This window comes from Homarus americanus, unplaced genomic scaffold (assembly GCF_018991925.1).
Source record: "Homarus americanus isolate GMGI-L3 unplaced genomic scaffold, GMGI_Hamer_2.0 scaffold57980, whole genome shotgun sequence".
NCBI lineage: Eukaryota > Metazoa > Arthropoda > Malacostraca > Decapoda > Nephropidae > Homarus > Homarus americanus.
Window position 1 is genome coordinate 20,362,669 of NW_024716703.1, and position 27,205 is coordinate 20,389,873.

The following is a 27,205-nucleotide window of genomic DNA, read 5'->3' on the forward strand; positions in this document are numbered from 1 at the left end:
GGCCGTGTTGTGATGCAGTGAAGCACTGTCAGGAGTTCCGGTCGGCCCCGTCCGAGGAAGTCAGTCTCTCTCTGACCCCTGAGTAGTGCAGTTTGGTGCGTCTCTCTCTCAACATTATTTCTGCAACAGAATATCTCCCTGTCTCTCTGTCAAACTTACTGTTTACCATAGTCAGCCTTCCGTATATGTTTTTCAGTGCATTTTTTTTACGTACATAACAAACGTACATATATGAGAGTCCACGTATACTTACTCACGCTCTACATTTGCTTGTATCAAGCCCATTACTTGTACACACATATAATTATCATATTTTTTGTGTATAGATACATTTACACCCACACATACATTGTATTCACGAATGTATATATTTTCACACTGACACACATTCATTCTTTTACTCTTGTTTTAAATACATGTACTGCATTCATCAATTTATATACCTACATACCTGTATATACATAAACGTATACATACGTACACCATATTATATGATTGTCTTAACCAATATACTCTGTGTATAGTTATTCCAAAAGGTATCTTTACGGAGGGGTCCGATGAATTTAATAGTGAACACTACGGCTCCTGTTCTCTGTTTGGTTGTCAAAATCCTTCGTCGGTTGTGTCATATTGTCTCACACAAACTCAAAAAGATACTTTTGGGAGTGAATGTACATATGTCAGGGTGTTGTAACAGTGTAGGCCTCTCGCATCATACTCATCATCACAACCTGCCCTGTCACCATCACCATAAGGTAACCCCCATAACCAGGAGAATCACTATCAGCTATCTCTCAGCCTAGATCATTATCATACCTCCATCATCACTATCATATGACCATCACCCCTCCCACCATCATCTTTACCATCTGCTCAATATTTTCACCATCATCATCTCACCACCATAATTACCACATCAGAACCACCACCATACTCCCTTTGACATTACTCTACTAGCACCTTCACCATCATTATCGACATCACCTTATTGCCGCCATTATCACCTCCATAATCGCCATCACCACCACCACCTTATTATCATCATCACTCTACCACTACCATCAGCCTACCACCATCAGCTCTAGCAAAAATAATTATTTACACATCTCACTCCTCCTTTCCCTTGCCCCTCAGCTGAAGACCACCTCGCCATTTCCTAGTGCCACGTAAGGACTCGCAAAGATTCTTAAACAAGGTTCCAGTAACATCAACTCATCCCATCAGAACAACAAGTAAGCCACGAGTTTATGCTCCTTTTGTTATATGTAATATCTAATACTTTATTGCATTAACTGAAGACGAAAAAACACGTGTCTGTTTTTGTTTTAGTAGTAATAGGAGGGCTTTCAACAGTCTAGATTTTGTAGCGCCGTTCACTCAAGTCTACATTTTTTTTTAATTAAGTAAAGTTTATCTTCATACCTGTGTATAAATGAACCATTAATTTATTCATCGTTTATTCCGGAAGTTACATGCGGTGTTTGTCGTGTAAACTAGAAATTAACAACGCTTGAAAACGATATTAACTTAGTTTGTGGCTATACTGTACTCAGGGGATCGAAATTGCACATAGCAGTGATTTTCCCCGCTACAAGGCACGGTGTAAACGCCTGCCTCACACACATACATACAAACACACACTCCAATCCGTGTAGGGGCAGCTGGGGGGCCCTGACGTAACTCCTTAATGTGTTCACTTATGAGAGGAGAACTGGGTTGTGTTTTGTGATTTACTTTCTTACACTGTTATAATGTTATGATACTAGTGTGCTGCAGTGTTATCATGTCAGAATGTTATAGTGTTACCATGTAACATGATGCCAGGTTTTATTTTTACAGTGTTATCATGTTGGAATATTACAATGTTACCATGCTATAACATTACTGTGTCAGAGTGCAGTAACAATGTAGGCCGCTCAGTGTGCGGGAGCCCATCAGGCAGGTATGGCCGTGCACATTAGATTAACAGCCAACTCAGACAATTATCCACACGTGGTACAGGGTGATCGAACAGTCTCTGTGTACCTGCAGTAATTGACAATATAGTGGTTCCTTGCTATACGCGCAGTGTTAAATCTTCAACTCACAATAAGCAGTGAAATGGTATCCACTTCCAACATCTACTGTGACTATTTCAGGTATCTATTGTAAGTAAAACAAGGTAAATAACTATATTGTTAACTAACAAACTTACCCATCTTCCCTAGTGTTAGGCATATACTGTATATCCTTGACTGTCACAGTTTGTCCTCCCTGCCACGGGTAACCACCCCCCGCAGTTGCTGTGGCGATATCTCAGTCGAGGAAGATTTTTAGTTCTTGTCTGGACCACCCGGGGGTCAGTGGTCAATAGTATTACCAAGGTGCACAATCTCAGAAAACGAGAAACAAGCGTCTGACAGCGTCAACGAATTGGCCAGAAGAATGGTCTTCCTGAACGGGCTTGGAAAAAAAAGATACACTGTATAACCACAAACGAAGGATAATAGTTATAGATACGATAAACGAATTAGATTAGTTTACGAGACGGGTACAGTAATTGGAAGGTAACAGTGTTGGAATCTGCTGAGCATTATTTCAACCAACACGGCCAACTCCACTACCCCGCTCTCCCTTCCTGCAGTCCACCACCCAACCTAACACCTGGTAGGGATTCATCAGTCAAACACCACCACCAGGAAGGAACCTTGAAGCATAGGGCTCTTCTCATCCTCCCCTTCAACCCTCTTACGACAAATAAGCTCTACATTTTTCTCTCTTCTCACTGTAAATACATCCGCCAAGCACCCGTTAGACACGTTTATCTGACGGAGCCTTCACAGCGGACGTCATCTGTGTGCGTCAGAGGAGAAGGTTAGATGTGTTTCATGACCAGTCTTTTCATTTAACTTCAAATATTTAAACACTTTTCTCTCCCCAACACTTCTTCACACCATTCCCTCTCCGTAGCTGTTTACTGAGGTATGACCTTTACTTCCTAGACCCAGACGATTAATTCCGAAGAAAATAAATAGTAGCATTTAACGGTAATTTATGGTCTGTTTCTTAAGTAATTTACACGGGCGAGAAGATGGCATCAACACTTTGAAAATAAAACTTTGGGAGGTACAGAATATAATTTTATTTTATTGCACACACTAGGAGGCAGTTTTGTTACGGCCTCTGAATAATATATAGAGCTCACGTCTACTCCTATGGGTGGCTAGTTTGACACCCTGGGCATTACTCAGGTCGCTCAATAGGTTTCCACATGTATCCACAATGCCTCTAATCAATCGTCTGATTCTCTGCACGACTTTATTAAATATTTGATCAATTTTCTATGTATATCTTTTACTTACTTTTATCCTCTTCACCACTGATCGGCTCGTTAGCCGCTTGGGCGTTCGGTCACGTCTCTGTTACGCATTGTTGGCAGGTACTAGGCATGCACCGGCTCCTGAATGTACCTGAACCTGCTCCAGTATTGGTCAAGTCTGGTCTTGAAAGAACTCACACCCGGTGCCGTCACAACACTTTCTGGCAGATTGTTCCAAAGTTTACAACTCTCACTCCGAAAAAGTTTGCCCTCACAGTTTTCTAGGCTTGCGGCTTCTTCAATCTTGAGCTGTGACCCTTTGTAGGGCGAGCGTCCGCCAGCTCCAAGTAAGGACACTCGACTGAGTAGTGCCCCTTGAATGCTTAGGTACACCTCAATTAGGTCGCCCCTTGCTCGTCTGTAGTATAAGCTAGGCAAGTTCAGGCGCTCCAATCTCTCAATATACAGTAGTTCAGGTGCCGAAGTGCAGGCACCAGTCTGGTGACCCTCCTTTGAACATTTTCAACCAACTGACAGTCCCTAGCATATCTCGGTGACGAGACGGGGTAACAGTACTCCAGTTCGGGAAGCACTTCACTCTTGAAGATCGTTACGAGGGACGCGTCCGTCTAGATATCTGAACGACCTTCTTATAAGACCTAATAATTTATTGCCTGTTTACCTTCTTCTTGCAATGGCCCGAGAACTTCAGCTCATTGTCAACATACACACCTAGGCCCTTATTACATTCAGTCTCAAATAGTGCAGTTTCTTCAGCCCATTGAGACATATGATATGCCTCCTTACCGTTGGTACGCCCCAGGTGCATCCTCTTACACTTCGTGACATTGAATCTCAGCAGCCATTTCTTCGACCGTTCTTGGAGCTCACAGAGATCCTTCTGCAGCTCTTCACACTCCGCTTAGTTCTTGATTTCCCGAAATAACTTGGCGTCATCCGCAAACATTTGTATGGAGGAGTGTACAACGTCAGGCATGTCATTTATGAAACAAGCAAACACCAGCGGGCCCAATGCACTGCCCTGTGGCTCCCCGCTTGTGACAGGTACAGATGATGATTTCGTGCCATTAATCACCACACACTGCTTGCGGTCATGTAGAAAGTTTTCTATCCACAGTAGGACATTTCTCCGGGTTCCGTACCCTTCCAGTTTGATTTTCAGCCTTTCGTGGGTTACACTGTCGAAAGCCTTGTCAAAATCTAGGTGTATATTGTCGATATTACCACCCCGTTCCAGAAAATGGGTCCAAATATCCAATACCTTGAGCAATTGTGTTAGCGCCCCGGCATAAAACCGTGTTGGCAATCCTTTACAAGGATGTTTAGAAGTAGATGTTCCATCGCGGCATCTCTGATAATACTCTCAAGTACTTTACATATTATGCTGGTCAGGCTCACCGGTCTATAGTTGTTCGTGGAGTGACGATCGCCCTTCTTGAAGATAAGACTCACATAAGCCATTCTCCAATCACTGGGGACCTTTTGTTCATTCAGGCATTTACATAACAGGATCTTCAGGGGCTCGGCAAGCTCGTTGCACAACTCTCTTATCACTCTAGGATGCACCATGTCAGGGCCGGGACTCTTATGGACCTTTAGCTTTGACAGTTTATTTCTCATACACTTCTGTGAACACAATGTGGGTCAGTACTGTGTCGAACCGTCTGTCCTCAAACGCAGGAAGGTTAATCATATCCTCTCTTGTGAACACCGAGGAAAAGAAGCTGTTCGATGCCTCAGCTTCATCTTGGTCAGAATGTGCGTAACTACCATCTTCAAGCCTCAGGTCTGATACTCCTACTCGCGTTTTTAATTTCGATTTTGTATAGCGGTAAAACGCCTTTGGGTTTGACTTGACCTCACTTGCAACCAGTCTTTGGAACTCCTTTTCAGCCCTTCTACACTCTGCCTTTGCTTGGTTTCTGGCTCTTGCATAAATCCTCCTGCCCGGCTCATCATTTGAATTTCTGGGTTTACTTCTTATCGTTGTCGATCACCGCATGGCTCATGTGTAGAGATCCCCTCGTATTCTTAGAGGCACTGGGTTTGGTCTTGGGTATATATTTATCTATCAAATGGGTTACTTTACTAGTTATGATATTCAGCGTAGTGTCTGCGTTCTTGTACCTTTGTGAGTGAGGCCAGTGAATACCTCTCATCTCTTCCCTCATCCCGTTGTAATTTCCCTTGTAACATTTGCAACTTGGCCTGGCTTTATCTTGAACTAAGTAACAGTTAAATCTGAATGACAAACACTACATGGTGGCTGGTGCCAACTGGGGCTAGATGTTCCAGTTTGGCCACCATACCCTCCTCGTTTGTTATGATGAAGTCTAGTGGCTTGGGTGTTTGCTCCCCTCTGTAATGTGTCGGATCTTTAACATGTTGGACCTGAAAATTATCTCTCAGAGTTTCTACAAAAAGAATAGCAGGGTTATTCAAGTCATTTGGGGTGAACTCGTTTCTCCAGTCGATGTCGCCATAGTTAAAGTCCCCCATGATAAGGAGGTGGCTAGGGTTGAGCATCGCTGCGTTGTCTATTAAGGCTCTTGAGTTCCTTTGATTTAGTGGGCTACAGTTTAGGGATCTGTAGATACACCCGACACTAAGTCCCCTCCCTTTAGTTTAATTTTGCACCACTTGGACTCCTCAAAAACATCCTCTCCCTGTACCCTCGCCTGGCTGGCTCTAAGATCTTGCCTAGCATAGACGAATGGAGGTTCTTCTAATTATGTGTATGTTTGTATGTATTTTTCTAAGGTTACTGTGTATGCGACGATATATGTACAAGCTGTTTATACTTCTCTATCAAGTACAGTATGTTTATTGTGTATGCCAAGGTCTGTACAAGTTCCACTGGTAAAGTTACTGATTGTGAGTATACAAGACGTTCCCTTATTGCTCTGGGTTTGTTTATGTCTCAGTACTCGTCCACAGAGGCATTGACCATCTGATTGTTCTCCGCTGGCTATCTGGTGGTGATTGACCAGACGTTTGATACCTCACGCCTCCTCCTATTTAGATAATTAATTGGCTGCTCTCTTGTCAGACATCATGACGCGCACTCTGGCTCTGTGTGTGTGTGTGTATGTGTGTGTGTAATAATAATAAAATAATAATAATAATTAACGGTTTATTGAAAAAGTTCTGCAGCCCGAAGGCTGAAAATATACATTGGACATAAATGACTTATTACATACATTGATGGTTTAACAAAAGCCTTCATTAGAGAAAGGTGTGTGTGTGTGTGTGTGTGTGTGTGTGTGTCTTGAGTCCTGGTGGCCGTGTTTTAAAGCTGTGTGCTATTAATGCCTCCGTCGTTCTGTTTACACCACTAAATCAACATTTATACGAGGAAGACCGATGGTTTGGGTGACGTGATCAATTTCTTTCCTCTTCTTATTTTCCTCCTCCTCCTTCTTTCCATGTACTTTCTAGCGTGTCATAAATAACCCCAACGACTCATAATCAATGAGAGTTTAATATAAAGGACTCTGATTTTACAGGTTTGAAAGTGATCGAGTGCAGTGCCGTCTTCATTGTCTCTATATATGCCTAAGACTCATTATTCACTATATTGTAACCGCACTGTACCAAGCAGGTGGTCTGGTGTATGGAACCCAGTTTAATTGCTAGCTTATCCTCACTAAAGACCAGCTGGCTTCGCAACTCACTCATTACTAAAAATACGACATTTCCCATCCTAAAAGAAACGAAACTTCAAATTACAACGTGAATTTCCTCAAAGTATGAAACTCTTGGGCTAAATCGTAAACAAAAAATTAATACGTTAACACACGACGTACTGTACTGTACACACGGGACACGAGTCAGGTAAACACAAGCACCTTTAAACACGACCTATAGATTCCTTCATGCTGACGTCACTTGGTCAGAGCTGCCACAAAGAGAGGTGTAAGATGTGTACTGCCTGAACGGAAAACTACTCTGTTATTTTGATGGTTCTATAAGTTATTCATTAAACTGTTGAATCAGACTACAATGAATAATTTACAATCACAGGCAAAGAAAGATATGAGCAAGAATTAGAGAGTTCGGGGCTTAAATGTTATCCACATCAGCTCTTAGCAGGACGGCCCATGGTAGATTCTGACGCCCGTATTATTAAACATCTTCCCTTGAAGAGGGTCGTCGTGTTTCAACCCGAGTTTTAAATTAAATGAGTCCCGAGGGACACCGCAGTACAGTACTTAACGGGGCGGTGTGGCGGTAAAATTAACTAATTCCAATAAAATTAATTTATAATATTTGAATTAGTTAATCTTACCGCCACACCGCCCCGTTAAGTACTGTACTGCGGTGTCCCTCGGGACTCATTTAATTTAAAACTCGGGTTGAAACACGACGACCCTCTTCAAGGGAAGATGTTTAATAATACGGGCGTTAATCCTTTTACTGAGCTAGATGGACTCGTTTAGTGTCCTCAATAGAGAAGAGTGGGAAAATTAAGAACGTAGAGGTATAACAGTTCTTTGGGGTAGTGCCAACACACCTCGGAGCGCGGCACTCAACTAGTTGCGCCACCACAAAGGGATACACTCGTGTTTTTGTGAGGGACGACTACTTTACAGTATATTATGTAGTTAATAATGTATACAATGTTATTTATATATGAATAATTACATTTCTTTACGTTATGATGCACTGTTTGGCTACCAGTCGGATGTATGAACTCGTGTCGGCATCCTCGATTATCGTGTTTTTAATTTTATAACATTATACCTGACTGTCTCCGCCATAACAATAACTCCCTCTGTTGATGACGAGCTCGTCCTCACATACAGAGACACACACAATTGCAGGGTCTCAATTGTTTCTCTTACTTTAACAACACAACATACATACTATATATCGTTTCTCACTCTTTATTGATTTTTTTTTCATTTTCGTATTATTATTATTATTATTATTATTATTATTATTATTATTATTATTATTATTATTATTATTATTATTATTATTATTATTATTATTATTATTATTATTATTATTATTATTATTATCCCCCGATGTGGGTCAGTGACCTGTGCCTGGGTGGGCTAATGCCTGTAAAAAAAAAAATAAAAAAAAAATTAATTAATAAAATGTACCAGCCAGCGACACAGATTGTACAGTACATAGCTGTGGTCGATCTTGCAGTAGACCCACCAGTCCCTGAACAAGATTTAGATATAGATAGTAATAGTATACTAATAAAAGGGAAATTCAGCATCTTAGTTTATACAATGCTCCCTTCTTGCCCTCAGGGTCGCTGTTTCTATACAGGGCGATCCCATTCCACCCAACTGTAGATGGGAATCTATCTTTACAAGTAGGGGAAGTGAGGGCTGGGATTTATTGGCCACGCTGTACATTTACCTAAGGCTTACGCTGGTATGCTTAAAACATTCTTTCCATTGGCAGACACTTTGAAATTATTCTTTAGCTAAATTCGTATTAGAAAATTTTTTTTTTCCTCCGTGGCGTGAGAATTCTGCCTTCGAACAAGACAAATTACTGGAACTTGAAATAAATATTTCGACCATTCCTTCAAAAAAATCTTTCACGATTTATTGTCTCCTATGTTAGTTGATTGTGCTGAATAATAATAAATAATTTGAACAAAGTTCTACTATATTTCATTAACATAATTTAGTGCGATTTATTAGTAACGTTAATAAATGTTAAAACAGTTTCCTGCGTCCGTTGTGAAATTTATGCCATCAAAACATTACCAGTTTACTGTACTGCGACGACCATTCCAGTGATCTCCCCAAAAATTGGACAATTTCCGTTTTATGTCCACGGCATTTTGAAATAATTTTATAATAAAATAATTCGGCTGAATTTTTTGTTAATATTAATCTGATTAGTTTTTTGCGATTTTGAGTTGCCAAATGCAAATGAAATTCAGCGTCCATGAAATTGTATTCAACTCTCAGGATAACCTTTTAACACCATGACAGGTGTGACACAGAGGACCGTCTTCCTGTGTTTATTTACGTGTTCTAAGGCGTAAACAAGCGGCGGGTTTTTGTATGACGTATATTATGAGACGCATGAAACCTCACCCCTCATTAATCCTTCATTACTCTTGACGAGTCGACACTCACCCCTCTTACCTGGTAACGTCATAGATGGTAAACAAAACTGGCGGCCTGCAAACAAACTAAAACTAAATTAAAACAAATGAACAGGAAAGTTTGTTCATCTTAGTGACTACCTCATATCTAGGCAAGCCTCAAGGTTATCAGTGAGTGGTGGTTGAGGAGTGTATGGTGATATTTCGTAGAGTGCGGAGAGAACTACTAGAGTGCGGTGAGGTTTCGTAGAGTAAAGTGAGGCTTCGTTAACGCGTAGTTGAGTGCAATGTACAGTACCTGTCAGGGTTGAGAGAGTTATGAAGCCAATCAACTCAATGAGTAAATAATTAATGTGAGTAAGAGATGTCCTGACCCTCGCCTTCCCCTGGGCTGGTGGTGCTTCAGAGAGGACCCAGATGACTCGCTCTTTATTTATTATTGTTTTTTTTTATGTTTTAGTGTTATTGTTCGCACCTCCCCTCCGTCACGATGGCTATGTCTGTATCTCTGTATGTCTGTATCTTCTGTATCTGTATCCTGTGTGTCTGTATTTCAGTGTGTCTGTATCATGTGTGTCTGTATCTGTTTGTCTGTATCTGTTTGTCTGTATCTTGTGTGTCTGTATCTTGTATTTCTGTAACCTGTGTGTGTCTGTATTCTGTGTTTCTGTACCCTGTGTGTCTGTATGTCTGTATCTCTGTGTGTCTGTATCCGGTGTGTCTATTATCTTGTGTATCTGTATTATGTGTGTCTGTGTCCTGTGTTTCTGTACCCTGTGTGTCTGCATCATGTGTGTCTGTATTTCAGAGTGTCTGTATCATGTGTGTCTGTATCCGCTTGTCTGTATCTTGTGTGTCTGTATTTTGTGTTTTTGTATGCTGTGTGTCTGTATCCAGTGTGTCTGTATCCTATGTGTTTATCCTGTGTGTCTATATCCTGTGCGTGCGTGTGTGCGTGAATCACCACACACTTCAAGCAGCGGTTTACACTCCACTCACTAGGGATTTGCAGACCACCAAATTATTTTACCCACATCCATAAATCCAGAAAAATGCTGTCACGTCCAGATTCTCACAGACTCCTAAGTTACTGTTGTCCGTAACTAGAAAGAAACGCTGTCTGGTTATAGTTGGGTTTTGTGGGGCCTGTTTCTTTTATGAGTGACTGTACTTTACCGGGCGATGTTCGGTTGATTTGGCATTCTGTGTACCACCGGCAAGGCCATGGGCTCGTAACACTCGTCTTGCCCGCGGTGCCCACCGATTCTGTGTGGACGTCGGTCACACTAGAATAACCCGATATAGTACAATACATCCTTCTTTACCCAAACAGCCAAACTGTGGAATACTCTTCCCTTTGCGTTTCCATCCTCTTACAATCTCTCTAACTTCAAAAAGCTGGTTTTCCAGCATCTTCGTAGTGCAGCTTAACATAGTCTTTTTCTCTACTATTATTTTTCTTCTTATTTTTCATTTTACTCTTATTTTTGCCCCCCTCCCCCACCCCCGCCAAGCCTCGTTGTGGGTTGATGACCTGTGTCCGGGTGGGCTATTCCCCGCAAAAAAAAAAAAGTCTCAATGCAATTTTGGCGCTATTTTAGTTGGTTGAATATTATCGCATTGGTTCGTTTAGGGGAAATATAAGTGCTATGAACCATTAAGAATCCACAACAATGAATCCCGGGTCACGTCACGTTATAAACACACAAAAATAAATTCACATTCTTATAATTAAAAAAATAAAAATAAACTGAAAAATATATAAAAATATGGGAGACTCAAATTTCTCAATTCTCAAACCTCTTCTCGCCCCGACTCTTGGCGTGAAGTGTACATCCCCAGTTGTCTTCACAAGTGTGCACCGCCATCTGGCTTTTGGAATGTATACCGTCAATTGTACACTTACAGCTTACACTGCCAGCTGGCTTTAGGAGTGTACACTACCAGCTGGCCTCAGAAGTGTATACCGTCAGTTGCCTTTAGAAGTTTACAATGCTAGCTAACTTTAGGAGTATACACCACTACAGCTTGCTTTACGCGTTTAATGATACACCTGACTAAACAACCATTTATCACATACTAATTAAGTGACGGATCACCTGAAGATTAACCCCGGCGTATTTCACCTGAAGATTAACTTAACCTAACCTAACTAATCCTCCCTCCAGGTGGCTTTAGGATGTTTAATCTGGGTGTCTAATCTTCAGGTGATCCTAAGTGACAGACAAAGTTCATTTAATACCTTTGAAAATCGCACCAAAAATATCTGAATGATATATACATTAATACAGTCCGCATCCCCTCTAGGTCTGCCAGGATGTTCACCTATGACCACAGGAACCAAGAAAAATGCGAGAAACTACATCCTGAGTAACAGTAGCAGAAGTAACAGTAACAGTTGCAGTTAGTAGCAGTAACAGTAGCATCAACACCAACTTGTGAGGAGGCCCACCACTGCAAGGACTTCAACTTCACCATGAACAACACTGGGCTCTGCAGCATCTCCGAGCCGTCGGTCATGCGGGAGAATTACCCTAAACCATTAGACGGCGTGTGGCACCTCGACCTCTACGAAGTTCTGAAAGTAAGGTGCGGGATGGAGTTAAGAAAGGGGGTATGTGGGTGGTGGGAGGGAGTATGTGGGTGGTATGAGGAAGTATGTGGGTGGTGGGAGGGAGTAGGTGGTTGCTTGGATGGAGTAGGTGGGTGCTAAGAGGGAGTATGTGGTTGCTCGGAGGGAGTAGGTGGGTACTAGGATGGAATATGTAGGTGCTAGGAGGAAGTATGTAGGTGCTAGGAGGGAGTAGGTGGGTGGTGTGGGAAGGAGTACGAAGGGGAGTGTGGAGCAGTGGTGGTGATGCTAATACTAATGATAGTGCTGATGGTAGTAGTAATGCCGACAAAAATGGTAATAGCGATGATGATGATGATGATGATGATGACATTTTCAATAAATAACCCTCGTCTCCCACAGGTGCTACTGATGGGGTCGGTGGTCCTGGTGTCGGTGATGGGTAACTTGATGGTGATGGTGGTGGTATACGTGAACAACTTCCTCCACTCCACCATTAACTACTACCTCGTTAACCTTGCCGTCGCCGACCTGCTCATCACGGCGTTCTGTTGGCCCACCATCGTCAACCGCATCACCACTCCACTCTACCTCCTGGGACGTGCAATGTGTAGGATCAGCGTCTTGACACAAGGTAATGTTCTCAGTAACGTCCTCAGCCAAGTTGATATGAGCCCAGAGTCCTAATGTTAAAATTTCCTTTGCTCTGAACTGTATAGAAGATAAAGAGATAAGACATACAGGTTGTCTAAACAGTCTCAGTGTTATCTGACGCCATTTTGCTGCTATTTTTGAGTCATCATTCTGGTATACTTTGTTACATATGTTCTGAAATGTTACTTTAGAGGGAAATTTTAACATACAAACGCTGTCACCTGGTAGGTACTCACAGTATCACCTGGGTACTCAGTGTCACCTGCAGGTATTCATTGTTTCACCTGGCAGATACTTAATGTTACCTGGCATATGTTCACAGAGTCACCTGTCAGGTGTTCACTGTCACCTGGCAGGTACTCAGTGTCATCTGGTAGAAACTCAGTGTCACCCAACAGCTACGTGCGTGACGGTGTCGGTGTTGACCCTGGCTGTGGTGGCGTGTGACCGGGTGTACGCAGTGCTGCTCCCCATCAGGGCCCGCAGTGCCTCTTCCCGGCCCCTCACTCTCATCATCATCCTCTGGCTCTTTTCCTTCGCCATCTCCTTCCCATTTCACCCTGTTGTATCCTTCCTCACCTTGGCCTCTTACAGCAATCAAGTGCGTGTTATTGTCCTCATTAATATTATACTTTATGAAGATGATTCTAACTATCATATTTATTTACAAGCTTACAAAGGGTGCACACACACACACACACACACATGCGAAAAAGCAAATTATTAAAGATTCATTTGATAAATTATTGTCCAGTAACGCTAGTAAGGGTTCATAAGTAAATGTTTTCTATAACTCGGTTCATTACTCTATAATAAATTCTCACGGCAATTTAACGTCATTTTGGTCTTCATGTTAGTGTTATTTCTTAAATAAGTTAAATGCGTTCGTATATTCCTGGTCAGAGGGAAGGACGAGAATGAATCTTAGATAACCTTAGTGCCTGTAGCCCACCTGCGTCTCACTGCTGCGACCCAAATTCGTTTCTGTAGTTGGTTGGGTATGATACAAGGGACACTGGTACAACATGCAGGTTACGGCTGGTGTCTTCATCCGGTATACCCAAATACTTATATTATCGAGACGGGTTATATGAATGAATAAGACAATGATAAAATAGCGAATACAGTAAAGGTCTGAGGCTATAAGGACCGGCTGTATTATCACGTGATAGACAATACAGTATCTAAGTAATGTCTCAGCTGGAGGTTAAGTGTCAAGGAGGTGTCAGTTCTTTGATGCCACTTGTGACTCTCCATCCGCCGCTCATCTTAATTTCTGAGGACTTAGAACTCTCTTAACTAACGTGTTCATCCTGTGACGAGCACTATCTCGCAAAATATAAATAAAGAACAAATGGGTAGTTTAATAACACATGTCTCTTATTGTTCCTTCATCTTCCTCGGCACATTAAACCACCGATTGATTTTAATCTCTTTTTTTTTTTTACACGAGGTCTCTTGTATCAGTCTATAGAAGTTGAAACGTATCAATATTTGTATACTAAAGTACTGTAGTGGTTACATTGACGGGGTGGTTATTTTATTATGTGAGCGATGCGTTGAAGCGATATGTGATTGATATCTTCTGCTAGTCAATATCAACAGTTTAACCATATCACCACCTGTTTGTGTTAGTCAGTACCAGCAGTTTTACCATATTGCAAATAGCTTGTTGTAGAATCATAAATGGCTCATAAATATCCAAGCTAGGAGGAGAGATTATCATGTACCCAACCTGCCTCATCGTGTCTGTGATATGTGACAGCTGGTACCTTTGACAGACGCTCAGTGCTCATTCGTTAATCCTAAAGTGTGGTGAAGTTTTTAATATTGTCTCGTCCCCCCTGGTGTGACGGCGTAGTGGAACGACTTGCTGGAGGAGAGTTGTGGAGACGTACTCTTCTCTTGCAACCCCTCCTACCGCTCTGTCTTCAATTTCTACAAAATAATGGTGAGGAGAACCTTGTTAATGTACTCTTAACTTATTTATTAACCTGTTGATATATGAAGAAGATATTAAACTTTCTTATCATCCAAGTTATGGCCCTTCATTATTTCACTTCTGTATTATGTATTGAAAAAAATAATGAATGCGTTTCTTACTGTTTCTCTTATTCGTGGTGGTGGTGATGGTGGACAGCTGATGGTGACGTTATTCTTCGTGCCGGTGGTGGTGATGACACTCGCTTACACTATCATCATCTTCCGTCTATGGTGTGTCAGAAGAGGACCCCTGACTGACCTCGCCTCCACCCCTGAGCCTCACATCAATGCCAGGCGCAAGGTCAGCTCTGCCACTACTCTTGTTTCATCCTCTCTATATTCTTATTAGTACAGTACAAAAGCGATGGTCTTCCTTCCAGCCTGAGTTTTAACGTTGACGCGAAATATCCTTATATGAGTCATTCAATTTGCGCTACACTCAGGGGAGACTCTCTCCCTATCTCTCTCTCTCATCTCAATCAGCCTCCAGAAGTCTCCAAGGTCTTCCTAATAAACAACACAACAATTCTCGTTTTCTCCTACAAATGATACTAATTCGTCTTCCGTTAACGTTCATCTAAACCAATTAAAGGTACTTCTCCACCTTCCTCTGTACCCATCTGTCATGTTTTAAAAACTTCCACATATTTCGACTTTTCATTTCATTCTCAAACTTAGATTCAAAAAATCTTACTTCAATCTTTCTCCCCAAAGTAAAGATATCAAGACTCGTCCAATTAGCTCTCTTAAAATGCAACGCGAAGATCACAACTAAAATGTCTTCAGAATTGCTACTGAGGCTCTACCATAACTAGATCTTACTAAACCAATCACGAATACGGAAAGCAACGTAAGAATATTTGATAATCTAAAGTCTAAACCATGAAACATAAAACAAGCAGTCTGGCTTAAGATCACTATCACCTTCTTCTTCTTCTTCTCTTGACAGCTGTTGGTGTTACTCGCACAGGCAATAAGATGTTAATGTTTGATTCGTGTCCTTACTAGATTGTGAGGATGACAGCCACGGTCCTTCTGACGTTTACCATCTGCTGGCTGCCCCTTCACGCCCTCTCCATATACGACCTCACAGTGGATCCTATCGATAACTACGCAGTATGTATGAGCGTATGGAGAAATACCCAAGTTTGTATGACCCTATGGAGAACTACCCGGTATGTATGACCCTATGGAGAACTACCCAGTTTGTATGACCCAATGGAGAACTACCCGGTATGTATGACCCTATGGAGAACTATCCAGTATGTATGACCCTATGGAGAACTACCCGGTATGTATGACCTTATGGAAAACTACCCAGTTTGTATGACCCTATGGAGAACTACCCGGTATGTATGACTCTATGGAGAAAGAACTCGATACGTATGACGTCTTGGTGAACCTCCTTCCCCCCTCACCTTCATGTACAGTTGCCTTAAAGAGTTCCTTTGTAATGATGTTTACAATGTGGCTGAGTCGCAATTGCTTTAGGATAGATGAATAGTAATCCTGTAAAGATGAAGCTGATTGGTGAGCAAGTCCGGGTGCTGGGCGTCAGGTAAAACTATGAGGGCTTCCCCACCTTCATAATATCGTGTTAAATAAGTAATTTTCATCAATCCTGTTTAGATGTTTCATGATGACTCTGAGAACGCCTGTGAAGATGATCCCTACCGCTGCCATGACCACAACACCTCACTCACGCCACACTCCACGATACAGGCCTACAACTATCCGCATATACAGTATATAACGCTTCTTACAGTTTATATACTATAAGCTACCCAATAAGTAAGTCAATTAATGAAATTCGATTGAAGGGGGGAGGTCTTCCAGTATGAGGTAATTGACTCAACGGAACTCGTGGCTATATGTTAGGCCTCCTCTGACCCATATATCCTTATACAGTATTCATATTTCCATATTATATTACTCCTTTCACTCTCATTACATTGTATTATTGTAATACGTATCATCCATGAATCAACCTCCACATATTATGATTACTGCGATTTACCAAGGACATGTGAAGTGGCGCCAGTGACCGTGCGTGAGGTAGCTTCCTGTGTATGATAATCAAGAATTACACAAATTTCCTCTTATACGTTTTATTTTTAAAGCCTTATAACTCATGTTGGTGTTCTTCCTTATAAGAATCATCTATGTGGATATTATTATTCAGTTTATATTCCACCACCTATTTATAATTTTTGCCAAGCAAAATTACGTCTAGAAGTCTTTTCCGTAGATCAGCTCCATCGTTACAAGACTATGGATTCAAATCCTACGTTTACTCTAGTATTGCCAACTCACATGATGCCCGTCTATCCTCTTATGACCTTGCACGTCTCATGTGACACCGAGATCTTCGTTTGTGATCGTGACAGTCCTTGTGTGGTCGTCACCAAAGTCTAATTATACCAAGTCAACCAACTTCGAGTCGAAAATTTGTCCTTCGCCGTGCATGACGTCATCTGGTCGGCGGCCGGGAGGTGGCCGGAGGGACCTCAGTTACCAGCTGGCTGTTGTCATGTGAGGGTCTGAGACAATGCCTGGTAAATGCGCCATATCTGAATGCATATCAAATTATAGACTACATGATCAAATTTTGATATTTCATCGATATCTAAAGGATAAAAACAAAGAAAATGGATTTTATTGTGCATGCAGCAAAGTCTAATGTTCAGCAAGGAATTCCTCGGATGTGTAGAAACAAGTACCTATATGTTGCTTAAAACTGTTGTATAGTCTAGTCATATGTAATATAGTGGCCATATTAATAAACTGAAAACCTCTACACATATATTTGTGTCACTGATTTACTGTAACAGCTTTGGGAGAGAGAGAATGATGAAAATTATAATCAATAGTGTTTTATTATTTTCTTTAACTATTTTATTCAATTCTTGTATTCCTTCTGCCCCCCCCCCCCTCAGTAAATAGCTAGTCCATGTGCCTACGATTACTAAATTGGTTTTACACTTATGCTGGCAGCAAAATCATGAGAGTATAAATAATAATAAAGAGAGGAAGAAGATTATTGATTATAATTTTAATATTTTATTTTATAATGTGAATAGGAATACCATAAACATAATGATTGCATGAGAAGTTCAAGTGACTAACTGAAACATAGTGTGCTAGGGGATGAGAAAATCAGGATATATGGCAAGAATATCCTCTAATACAGTGGGGTGGTCTTACCTGGGATAATATACGAGTCCTGCCTCACTAACGTTTTCTTCCACTACGACCAATTACGTCATATAATTAGCTCCACCTCCTGCACGTGGGTTGACTTGGTTTAATTAGACTTTGGTTGTCATAGTCCTCGTGTGGTGTAGTTGTGGTTCAAAATTTCGTGCATTTTGCCATACTCGGGTAGCCCAGCAGACCAAAGGGATTTTCTTTTCTGAAACACAATATTTATTCTGTTTCAAGATATAATTCCTGAATTATGTTTTTGTATTTGATGTAAGAATTTTGATCATTCTATACTTTATTCTTTCCAGAAGATAGTTCATGAAAGATTTAAATGAGTTTGTGGTGTTGGTCTACTGTGCAGCAGGTACAGTACAGTACAGTACATTGTTAATCATGCCACTTTACTGCACTGTCATCAACACGGTAAATGCAGTGGCTGTATTTTAAGTCATTCACCTCATATGGACCACCTAAGGATAATGTGCTTTGTGAAACTGTCGCCTCGTTAGCATTACTGTACACATACAGCTCTTTATGACACGATCGCCACATGAAAATCATTGTACATATATTGACACTTTTACCAAGGGGAACTTAATGTAGCTCAGTGATACTTTCATCACGTAGATATTAATGTCTTGTTGTTTATGACAATCACCATATGGCAGTTACTATACCTGTACTATAAACCTCAATAAGTCCTTAATAAACATGTTTTTGGCTCAGCTGCCGGGGTGGTTCGAGCCCGCACTCTTCTGGGCCTACTTCCTCGGCTATAGCAACTCGGCCCTCAACCCAATCCTCTATGGTGGCTTCAGCGAAAACTTCAGGCTAGGCTTCAGGAAGCTCCTGGGTCGTCGCCAGACAGCATCAGGTGCGATTGACTTCAACAACTCAATACAGGAGGGTCCTTGTCAAAGACCGTCTGAGGCACTACAGCGTGTGAGGTGTCCCATCCCCCTGCCCACCACATCCCCTTGACAAATAAACAAAATAATATAAGTAATGACCTGGAAATAGGTAACTTTCAGCAGTAACTTAGATTGGAAAAAAAACATTATCTTGTTCATAATCATGCATATCACAGGATATTTTTCACCGTGATAAAGTGATTCTATTCATTATCTCGCCAACAGTTCTCCATGAAAAAATAATAATCACAATATACAACCCGGAGTCCATGTTCAGAGTTACTGCCTCACCCATATTTACCCGTAGTACTCCTGAAGTGTCCATCGTGGTTTAGTATTTATTCAAGTCTTAAGTTAGAGGAAGGTCACGTGAAAATTACCTCCCCACGCCCTCCAGGTAGACAACCCTCCCTGCCTCCACCAGATAGACAACCCCTCCTCCCTTCCCCCACCAGATAGACAACCCCTCCTCCCTTCCCCCACCAGATAGACAACCCCTCCTCCCTTCCCCCACCAGATAGACAACCCCTCCTCCCTTCCCCCACCAGATAGACAGACAACCCCTCCTCCCTTCCCCACCAGATAGACAACCCTCCTCCCTTCCCTCACCAGATAGACAACCCCTCCTCCCTTCCCCCACCAGGATAGACAGACAACCCTCCTCCTTCCCCACCAGATAGACAACCCCCTCCTTTCCCCCACCAGATAGACAGACAACCCCTCCTCCCTTCCCCCACCAGATAGACCCCTCCTCCCTTCCCCCACCAGATAGACACCCCTCCCCCTTCCCCCACCAGATAGACACCCCCTCTTGCCCCACCAGATAGACAACCCCTCCTCCCTTCACCCACCAGATAGACAGACAACCCTTCCTCCCTTCCCCCACCAGATAGACACCCCTCTCCTATTTCTTTTGTTGGTTATTTATTTATTTATCTATTTATATTATTGTCATGCGGTAATTCAGTAGTCTAGTTGTTCAGTTGTGTCATGCATAGGAGGTAAGTCTAGAGTGATGGCAACAATGTCCCACCTGTTACCATTCTGTCATGCCTGTCTCTCTGTCACTCTTCATTACCTGCTCGTCTCCACCTGGCTGTCAGTTCACAGTACCTATCTGTTACAACACATCTCTCCTTGCCTCTTGATTATTAATATAAATCCTATTACAGATATTTGTTTATAATGAGATATTTTTCCATAACTATCAACACTAACTTTTTCGGATCACTTGATGAGTAGTTCCCCTGCTTACTACACCTGAGGATTAAACACCTAACCTACCTACTTGTAAAAGGTAGGTTAGATTAGGCTAGGTTGGGTTTGCGTTGCGGTGATGAATCTTAGGGTGAATCAAGTTGAGGCCAATCTTCAAGTGATCGGGGGAGGGTCTAATATCTGCAGTAAACACTTTTCTAGGAACTTGGTAAACTATCTCTCGTAGTCTATGTTCTATACATTGTTTGTCATGTAAGAGAAGTTTGGTAGATAAATAGTACAGCTTCAATAGATGTTTTTTTTTCCTGTGTAAATATCTTTGTTTATCTTACATATACTGTGCACATGATGTTTATATGTGCCCCACCGTGTGTTGTGTTGTCTTTGTTTTGTATTACACTAAGGGTTGTGTCCCCAACCACCAGGGGCGGAGGACGACTCTACATACGTCCATGTATCGTGTGAGACCATCATTGTGTAGTAACGACCACCACAACCACCAGTGTTATGTGTTTTGCCTGATACCACCACTACCACCACCAGTGTATGTTGTGACGTGTTCTACTCCCTCCACCAGTGCCCAGGGTATTGTGACGTACTTGTCTCCTACAACAACCACTACTACCATTATTTACAGACTCGTGGTCGCTTCCTTCCACTACCACCACTCTTCTCATCACCAGTGTGTAGTGACGTGTTCCTCCTACTACCACCATTACCACCACCATTATATAGAGACGTGTTCTTCCTATTATCACTATTATCCTGTACTCCCACGTATGTGTCTCTCAATTTTCACAAATGATGGTGATTTCATATCCGCAGAAAACACTTCTTCGTCCTATTCCCTAAGCTAATACTGTCGACCTATCATAACATAACATAACCGAACCAAATTATTGCTCATTGCAGTACTTTATCCACAGTAACCTAACCTAACACAGTCTTAGAACGTGAACTCTAACTTAAGTTGACTCACTAAAGCCTAAACCTAAGCTACCATAGCTTAACTTCAAACCAATATAACAGAATCTATCTTCGTTAAACATTATAGACTATCTCCACTAACTCCTTCACTGTGTAAGCCACTTTTCTTATTCTATTTGGTTAACGCCAGGCGATTTTATTCAGCTCAGAGGCGACCCCGTACACAAGAGGTTAAACTCAACTTAACCTAATCCAATATAACCTAAATCCTAAGGACCTAAACTAACATAGTGTAACCTACTCTGACATAACCTATCTAAAAAGTTAAAATCTAACCCAAATTAATTAAGCTCAATATAGTGTAATCCCCTATTCGATTTGACACGAACCCAAGGTCTGTAGACCTTGCAATAATCTACCTCTCCAACCTCACAATTATCAGATGTTCACGAGCGTACAAATCGTAGGCTGGGTGGGTGGGTGGGAGGGGGGATTAAAAGCTCGTACAACGACTTCACCTCGTAACTGGATGACTTTCACTAAAACACCAAAATTACGTTAGAAATGGCATCAAAGTTACTGGGAGACTCTTCCTTAACTACATACTTATGTTCACTTGATACCATTTCACGAGGTATCTGTATTATCAACCAGGCTCTATGATAACCAGAGCGTGTATTGTCAACCGGGTCTTGTACAGTATTGTCAACCACATCCTAAATTGTCAACCAAACCCCAATGGTGTTTTAGAACTCTGTCCTAATTACTTTTATTTTTATCTTCGCCACTGATGGAGTGATCGGTTCGTTAGCCGCTTTAGCGGTCGGTCACGTCTCTGTTACGCACTGTTGGCAAGTTGTGGGCATGCACTAGCTCCAAAATGTATCTGTACCTGCTCCAGTAACGGCTGACTTTTCGCTGACTATTTACCTCCACCTCCTCTTGCCCCTGATCAATTTAACACTTTTTCTGAGTCGCGTGCCTGTTCAATTGAATTGCCTTCTTCTATCTTGTTTACTTCTTTCTCTTCAAACCGTCTCAGTTACTACTCAGTTCATTGAGAACAACCGTCCATCTATTTAAATCTTTGATTTCATCTTCTTACTTTTTTAGTTGTCAAGAAAGCATAACCTATATACAGTTTATTTTTAGCAACTAGCACAAACCAGTCACACCTACTGTAACTTATGCTATCGATCTTAGGTTAGATGTGGTTTCTTCTTGTGTCGCGAGCTGCTTCTGACTGTTATTGCACACTATTACCAAACTGGCTTTGTATATGCAAAGTATGTTTATAATTTACGCAGGCTATGGTATATCAGGCTCTATGATAAAACTCAATTGAGAACCGAACTCTGGTTATTACCGTTATTGTTATTATCTAGTTTGTAAAGTATTTATGATGTTTGTAAGTGCACAGATATTCATATTTATTGTTTATGTCTGAATCCTATAATTACCTATATTATTCTTTAATTTGTCAGGGGCTTTTTCAAGCTCCATGAGCATCAAATCTACAATACTTATTATTGAAGTACTGGATACAGCAGTTGCCATTATAATGTACCAAAAGATAGTGTTTCCCCTTTAAAATATGTTCACAGAAAATGTAACTTTCAATTAAGGGCACAGAAAGTGTAATATAGGAAGGTATAACTATTAAAACATAAGCCTTGAAGAGGGTAATGTAGTATGGAATAAGGAAACATGGAAAACATAAGCAAGAAATGTGGGACAGAATTATAAAGCATATTTAAGTAATAGGAATAATAAGGAAGTGGGTAAAAGAGTATGTAGAAGGGTGTGTGAAAGCAGTTGAGAAGGATTTTGGAGAGAGTTGTCCAGAGGAGTGTGTGAGTAGTCCTGAGAGAAAATCTGTGGTAAACATCCTATTAATCGTAGTAGAATGTGTGGTCGCTACTATAAATATTCTTTGCGGCACCAAATTGAATACAAAAATACCTCGCCGGCCTTCCACAACAATGAGTGTTGGCTTGCCAATATTTTGTAGTCACATAATATATATTTCATGTAAATCCACAATGAAAACGTGGATAAGATAAATCTTGATAAAATCACACGGTGCTCCGTTGTTTCCATTTTCCCGTGTGATTTTATCAAGATAATATATATATATATATATATATATATATATATATATATATATATATATATATATATATATATATATATATATATATATATATATATGCATAATAAATCACTGTAGGTGCAAGGTGATCTAGGTAGTATATGATAACCACAAGGAAAAAGAAAGCGCTGGGAACTTGTGTTTTTCTTTCCTTGTGGTTATTAGTATATATATATATATATATATATAGTATATATATATATATATATATATATATATATATATATATATATATATATATATATATATATATATATATATATATATAAGAAGATTCATTATTTATATATGAAAATGCTTTAATTGATATATTAATAACTCTAGTACAGTATATAGAAAGGAACATGTATTTCATAACTGTCGTAATCATCTAACAAATGATTTAGTATAACCAGTAATATAGTTGTGTTGTAGTCTGAACATTAACATAGTGTTTAGTCGTTATTTTGTGGTGCTATAATTACTTATGTTATCATATTTCATATTATTGCATTTTTGGTTTTGGTTGATTTTATTTACCTAGTGGTCGTCTGGAGGGTAGATGACCAGTGGCCTGTGTCGGATCCCTCTATTGTTTTTGTTTTTTTTATATAGTCTTTCCAAGAGCTATTTTGAAGCCCAAAACTGTTCCTGATTCCACAGTTGTGGTACATCCAGGTCAGGGATAGTGTGTGTGTGTGTGTGGTGTTCGGGTACATGCCTGTTCATAGATAGGTGTGTGTGGTATAAGCAGATCAGGGATACAGTGTGTGTGTGTGTGGTATAAGTAGATCAGGGATAGAGTGTGTGTGGTGTTCTGGTACATGCAGGCTCAAAAATACAGTGTGTGTGGTATAAACAGGTCATGGATACAGTGTGTGTGGTATAAGCAGGTCAGAGAGACAGTGAAGCTCATGTGGCGCGACCTCAGTCAGTCAGTTTGGAAAGTTTAGACAGAGTTGACTACTGTTGCTGCAGCTAAAACACATTCTAACTTTGTGTTACTGTCAAAGAAGAGTTGATATATGTTGTGTTGTGGTAGAGTGAGGGTGTTATAATCCCAAACTACCTTTTACAGTCCGTAGAATTAATTTGTTTTATTGTGAAACGATAAGGATGTGTTATACCAATGAAACCTCTTAGGATGTTCTGTTATTTAATGGTATGATGATCCAATGGTACTTCTAAGAATATAGAAATGATGAGATATAACAACAATATAACTTGTCTTGAGTTGCAATGGTAATTTTTCAGGTATAGGAATGATGTGATGTCCCTTATAGTTGTGTTATATTCCAATGGTATAACGTTCAATAGTAAAGTAACGATGTGTTGCTCCAACTGCCTAATTGGGTAAAATAACAGAGGTATAATCGCCTGCACTTAAACCTGGTACAGTAGTGGACACATTTTGTGAGATGTGGCAACTTTTTTTTGTTTACATCGTATTAAAACATCCGGGATGGACCTAAGGAACTTCACAATGGTAGCCAGACTAAGGATATCATGAACTACGCATGCTTCCCTGTTGGGCTCTGTAAACGCTTTTGCGCTTCACCTTGCACAGGAATCAAGGGGGGTTCCCAATAAACTAGCCCCCTCGCGGGCAAATTGTAAAAAGAAAAAAAAGATATGTTAGATAAGGTTTCCATAGAGGTGCCACATCTCATAAAACGCGCCAGCCACTGTACCTGGTATAAGTGCAGGCGAATGTACCATGAAGTCGGGTAGCTCACGAATCACATTATGTCAACAGGATTCCTTGGAGGTAACGGTTCCAGGACGGCTTCAACCTACTTCACTCGCAACAATGCCTCACGCAAGACCTCCGATTCCCTCTCCCGCCAGACCTCCAATTCCCTTTCGCGCAAGATCTCCAACTCACTTTCACGTCAAATCTCCAACACAGTTCCTCAACTGACCTCCAACACAGACACCCAGCAGACCTCCGACACCATCTCACATTAGACATCCAGCATAGTCTCCAAACACGGCTCATATAGGTGGCACTGTAGGTGGCACTTGCCGAGTTAGGGTTCGGTAGTGCCTTATGAAGAGAGGAAAGTGACAAGAGACAGGTAGACTCCACGAATCAATACAGTGACTATGAGAATGGTAATACTCTGTGAACTGCGGCGCCGAGGGAAGTGGCAAGAATCATTAGAACCCCGTGAAAGAGAAGTGTGACAAACTTTTTGAGGGTAACAATGAACCACCTAGAGAGGAAGTGAAGACACTGGCGCGCTAACTACTAACAACAGTAACATCAACAGAAACAACAACAGCAATAACAACAAACAAACACACATTGTTGAACAGCAGTAAACAGTCCATTCTTGAAAATCTGCCTTCTATCGAAGTGAACAGTGATGAACAGTCAGCGAACAATAAAGAGACACTGGTTGACTGGATACAACTCACCAGGAACTGACAAGTGGATGAATTCGAGTGTGTAAGGTGGATGACCTTTGTACCACCAACGATGGATGAGAATACAGCTACACTGCTACAGTCATTTGATTGTTGATGTAGCCTGTAGGTCACAAGGGGGTGGAAAATAATGTTTGGATGACAATGTGTTACCAGTGTATAACCATATATATATATATATATATATATATATATATATATATATATATATATATATATATATATATATATATATATAGTAAACAATAATCACCTCCGAGTGCTAGGTATTGAACCCAACACAGCGGTGATTATTGTTTACATTGATTTACCTGTGTACATTACAGTTTCTGATAGAAACTATACATAATGTGTAATTGTACTAACAAATGTGATATACTGTACTTATGCTACTCACTTATCAACAGATACACATATTTAAGTTGGTAACACAATGTGGCTCTGTTGACCTGCCTGTGAGTATTTGTCGTGTAAAAACTATAGACTATCATACTGTTAAATATTATTCTAAAACTTATATAAAGCATAATTATCTTGAGTCACAGTATACGAGTACACTCCAGGGGCTTGTATGTGACCCAGTTATAAGTTAGTTCTGTATACTGTAAACTACTAAATATATCAATAGTTATATTATGAATAAAATAAAATCTGTGTAATGCATGCATGCCTTTGTGTGTGTGTGTGTGTGTGTTATGGTAAGTTAGGTCAGCTCTGAGTTTCTTAATATACCTTAAGTGACGCTATGAACCGTGTTTCATTATCGTGTACCTCAAACAATGGGCGGCAGGGTGCAGGCGGAGTATTATCACCAGCCTCTTAATAAGATGTTGATGTTATAAAGTATTACTGTTTTCTAGCAATTGTGGTCTTTAAACTCAAATTCTGCACTAGTAAATACTTTATCATCAATAATTTAAAGTTAAGGCAAGATTATGTTTTATCAGAGACGATGTACTAGATTTCTACTCAATGACCATAAACTAAAGTCTGTATACTCAAAAAAAACTTGGAGAAACGACATAAAATCAATAATGTTTATTATAAGTTTTGTGGGTAAGTCTGTGGTTTAGTGAAAACTGGACCATGACCTCGTGTGTTGTTGATCTGTTACATCACGTGCGGGCCTGAGGCAAGGTTCTGAATACATTCGAAGGTCACATTAATGCTGTATCTATTTTACTTCCTAAGCAGAGAAGGCTTGCTGACGCCAGTATCATCATGCCTTCCCTTCCAAAGATGAGGCTCTCATTCCTTGCTCTCAATGGTGTATTAATTTCCTCACCACTGGCCACATATATCGTGATGGGTTTAGATACCCGGAACAGATAATAATAAACCTCATCGAGATTTTCACTGGTCCAGCAACACCGACGATAAATACAGTTCTTCTTTCTCTCTGACACAAGCATCGTTTTGTAAAAAGAAAAAAGAATCTTGTAATCCTCATGGATAGTCAGAAGCCTTACAGAGGCTTCGTGATGCACATAATATCAAACATGTCTAGTTTCCAGTAATATCCCATCATTTTCACATATCTTCACGGCGGAGTTACATGTCACCTTCCCACTCACGCATCAAATCATAAGATACTGTTGGTACACCTGCTAGATTTGGCTTCTGCCTTACCTAGCACATGGGTTACCTCTCTCTATTTCTCAGCGCAAACAGAAGGTAATCAGCTCAATCTCTAATCTCGAGGACCAGAAGTGTACCAGCGTCAAGCTCTCCCACAGTCAGTCACATGATTGATCATATGACAGTGTCGTTGGTA

General features: G+C 40.7%; 1 protein-coding gene across 1 annotated transcript; it reads left to right on the top strand.

Annotated features, from left to right (window-relative positions):
• LOC121858410 (5-hydroxytryptamine receptor 1B-like) lies at positions 1–25,599 on the top strand. The gene is made up of 10 exons (XM_042354857.1): positions 1–95; positions 1,135–1,232; positions 11,709–11,985; positions 12,376–12,607; positions 13,026–13,228; positions 14,489–14,578; positions 14,768–14,911; positions 15,619–15,726; positions 18,541–18,688; positions 24,758–25,599. The coding sequence occupies exons 3-10, from the start codon at positions 11,878–11,880 to the stop codon at positions 24,967–24,969; spliced, it is 1,245 nt and encodes a 414-aa protein (XP_042210791.1). The 5' UTR covers positions 1–95; positions 1,135–1,232; positions 11,709–11,877; the 3' UTR covers positions 24,970–25,599.
• The last annotated feature ends 1,606 nt before the right edge of the window (positions 25,600–27,205 follow it).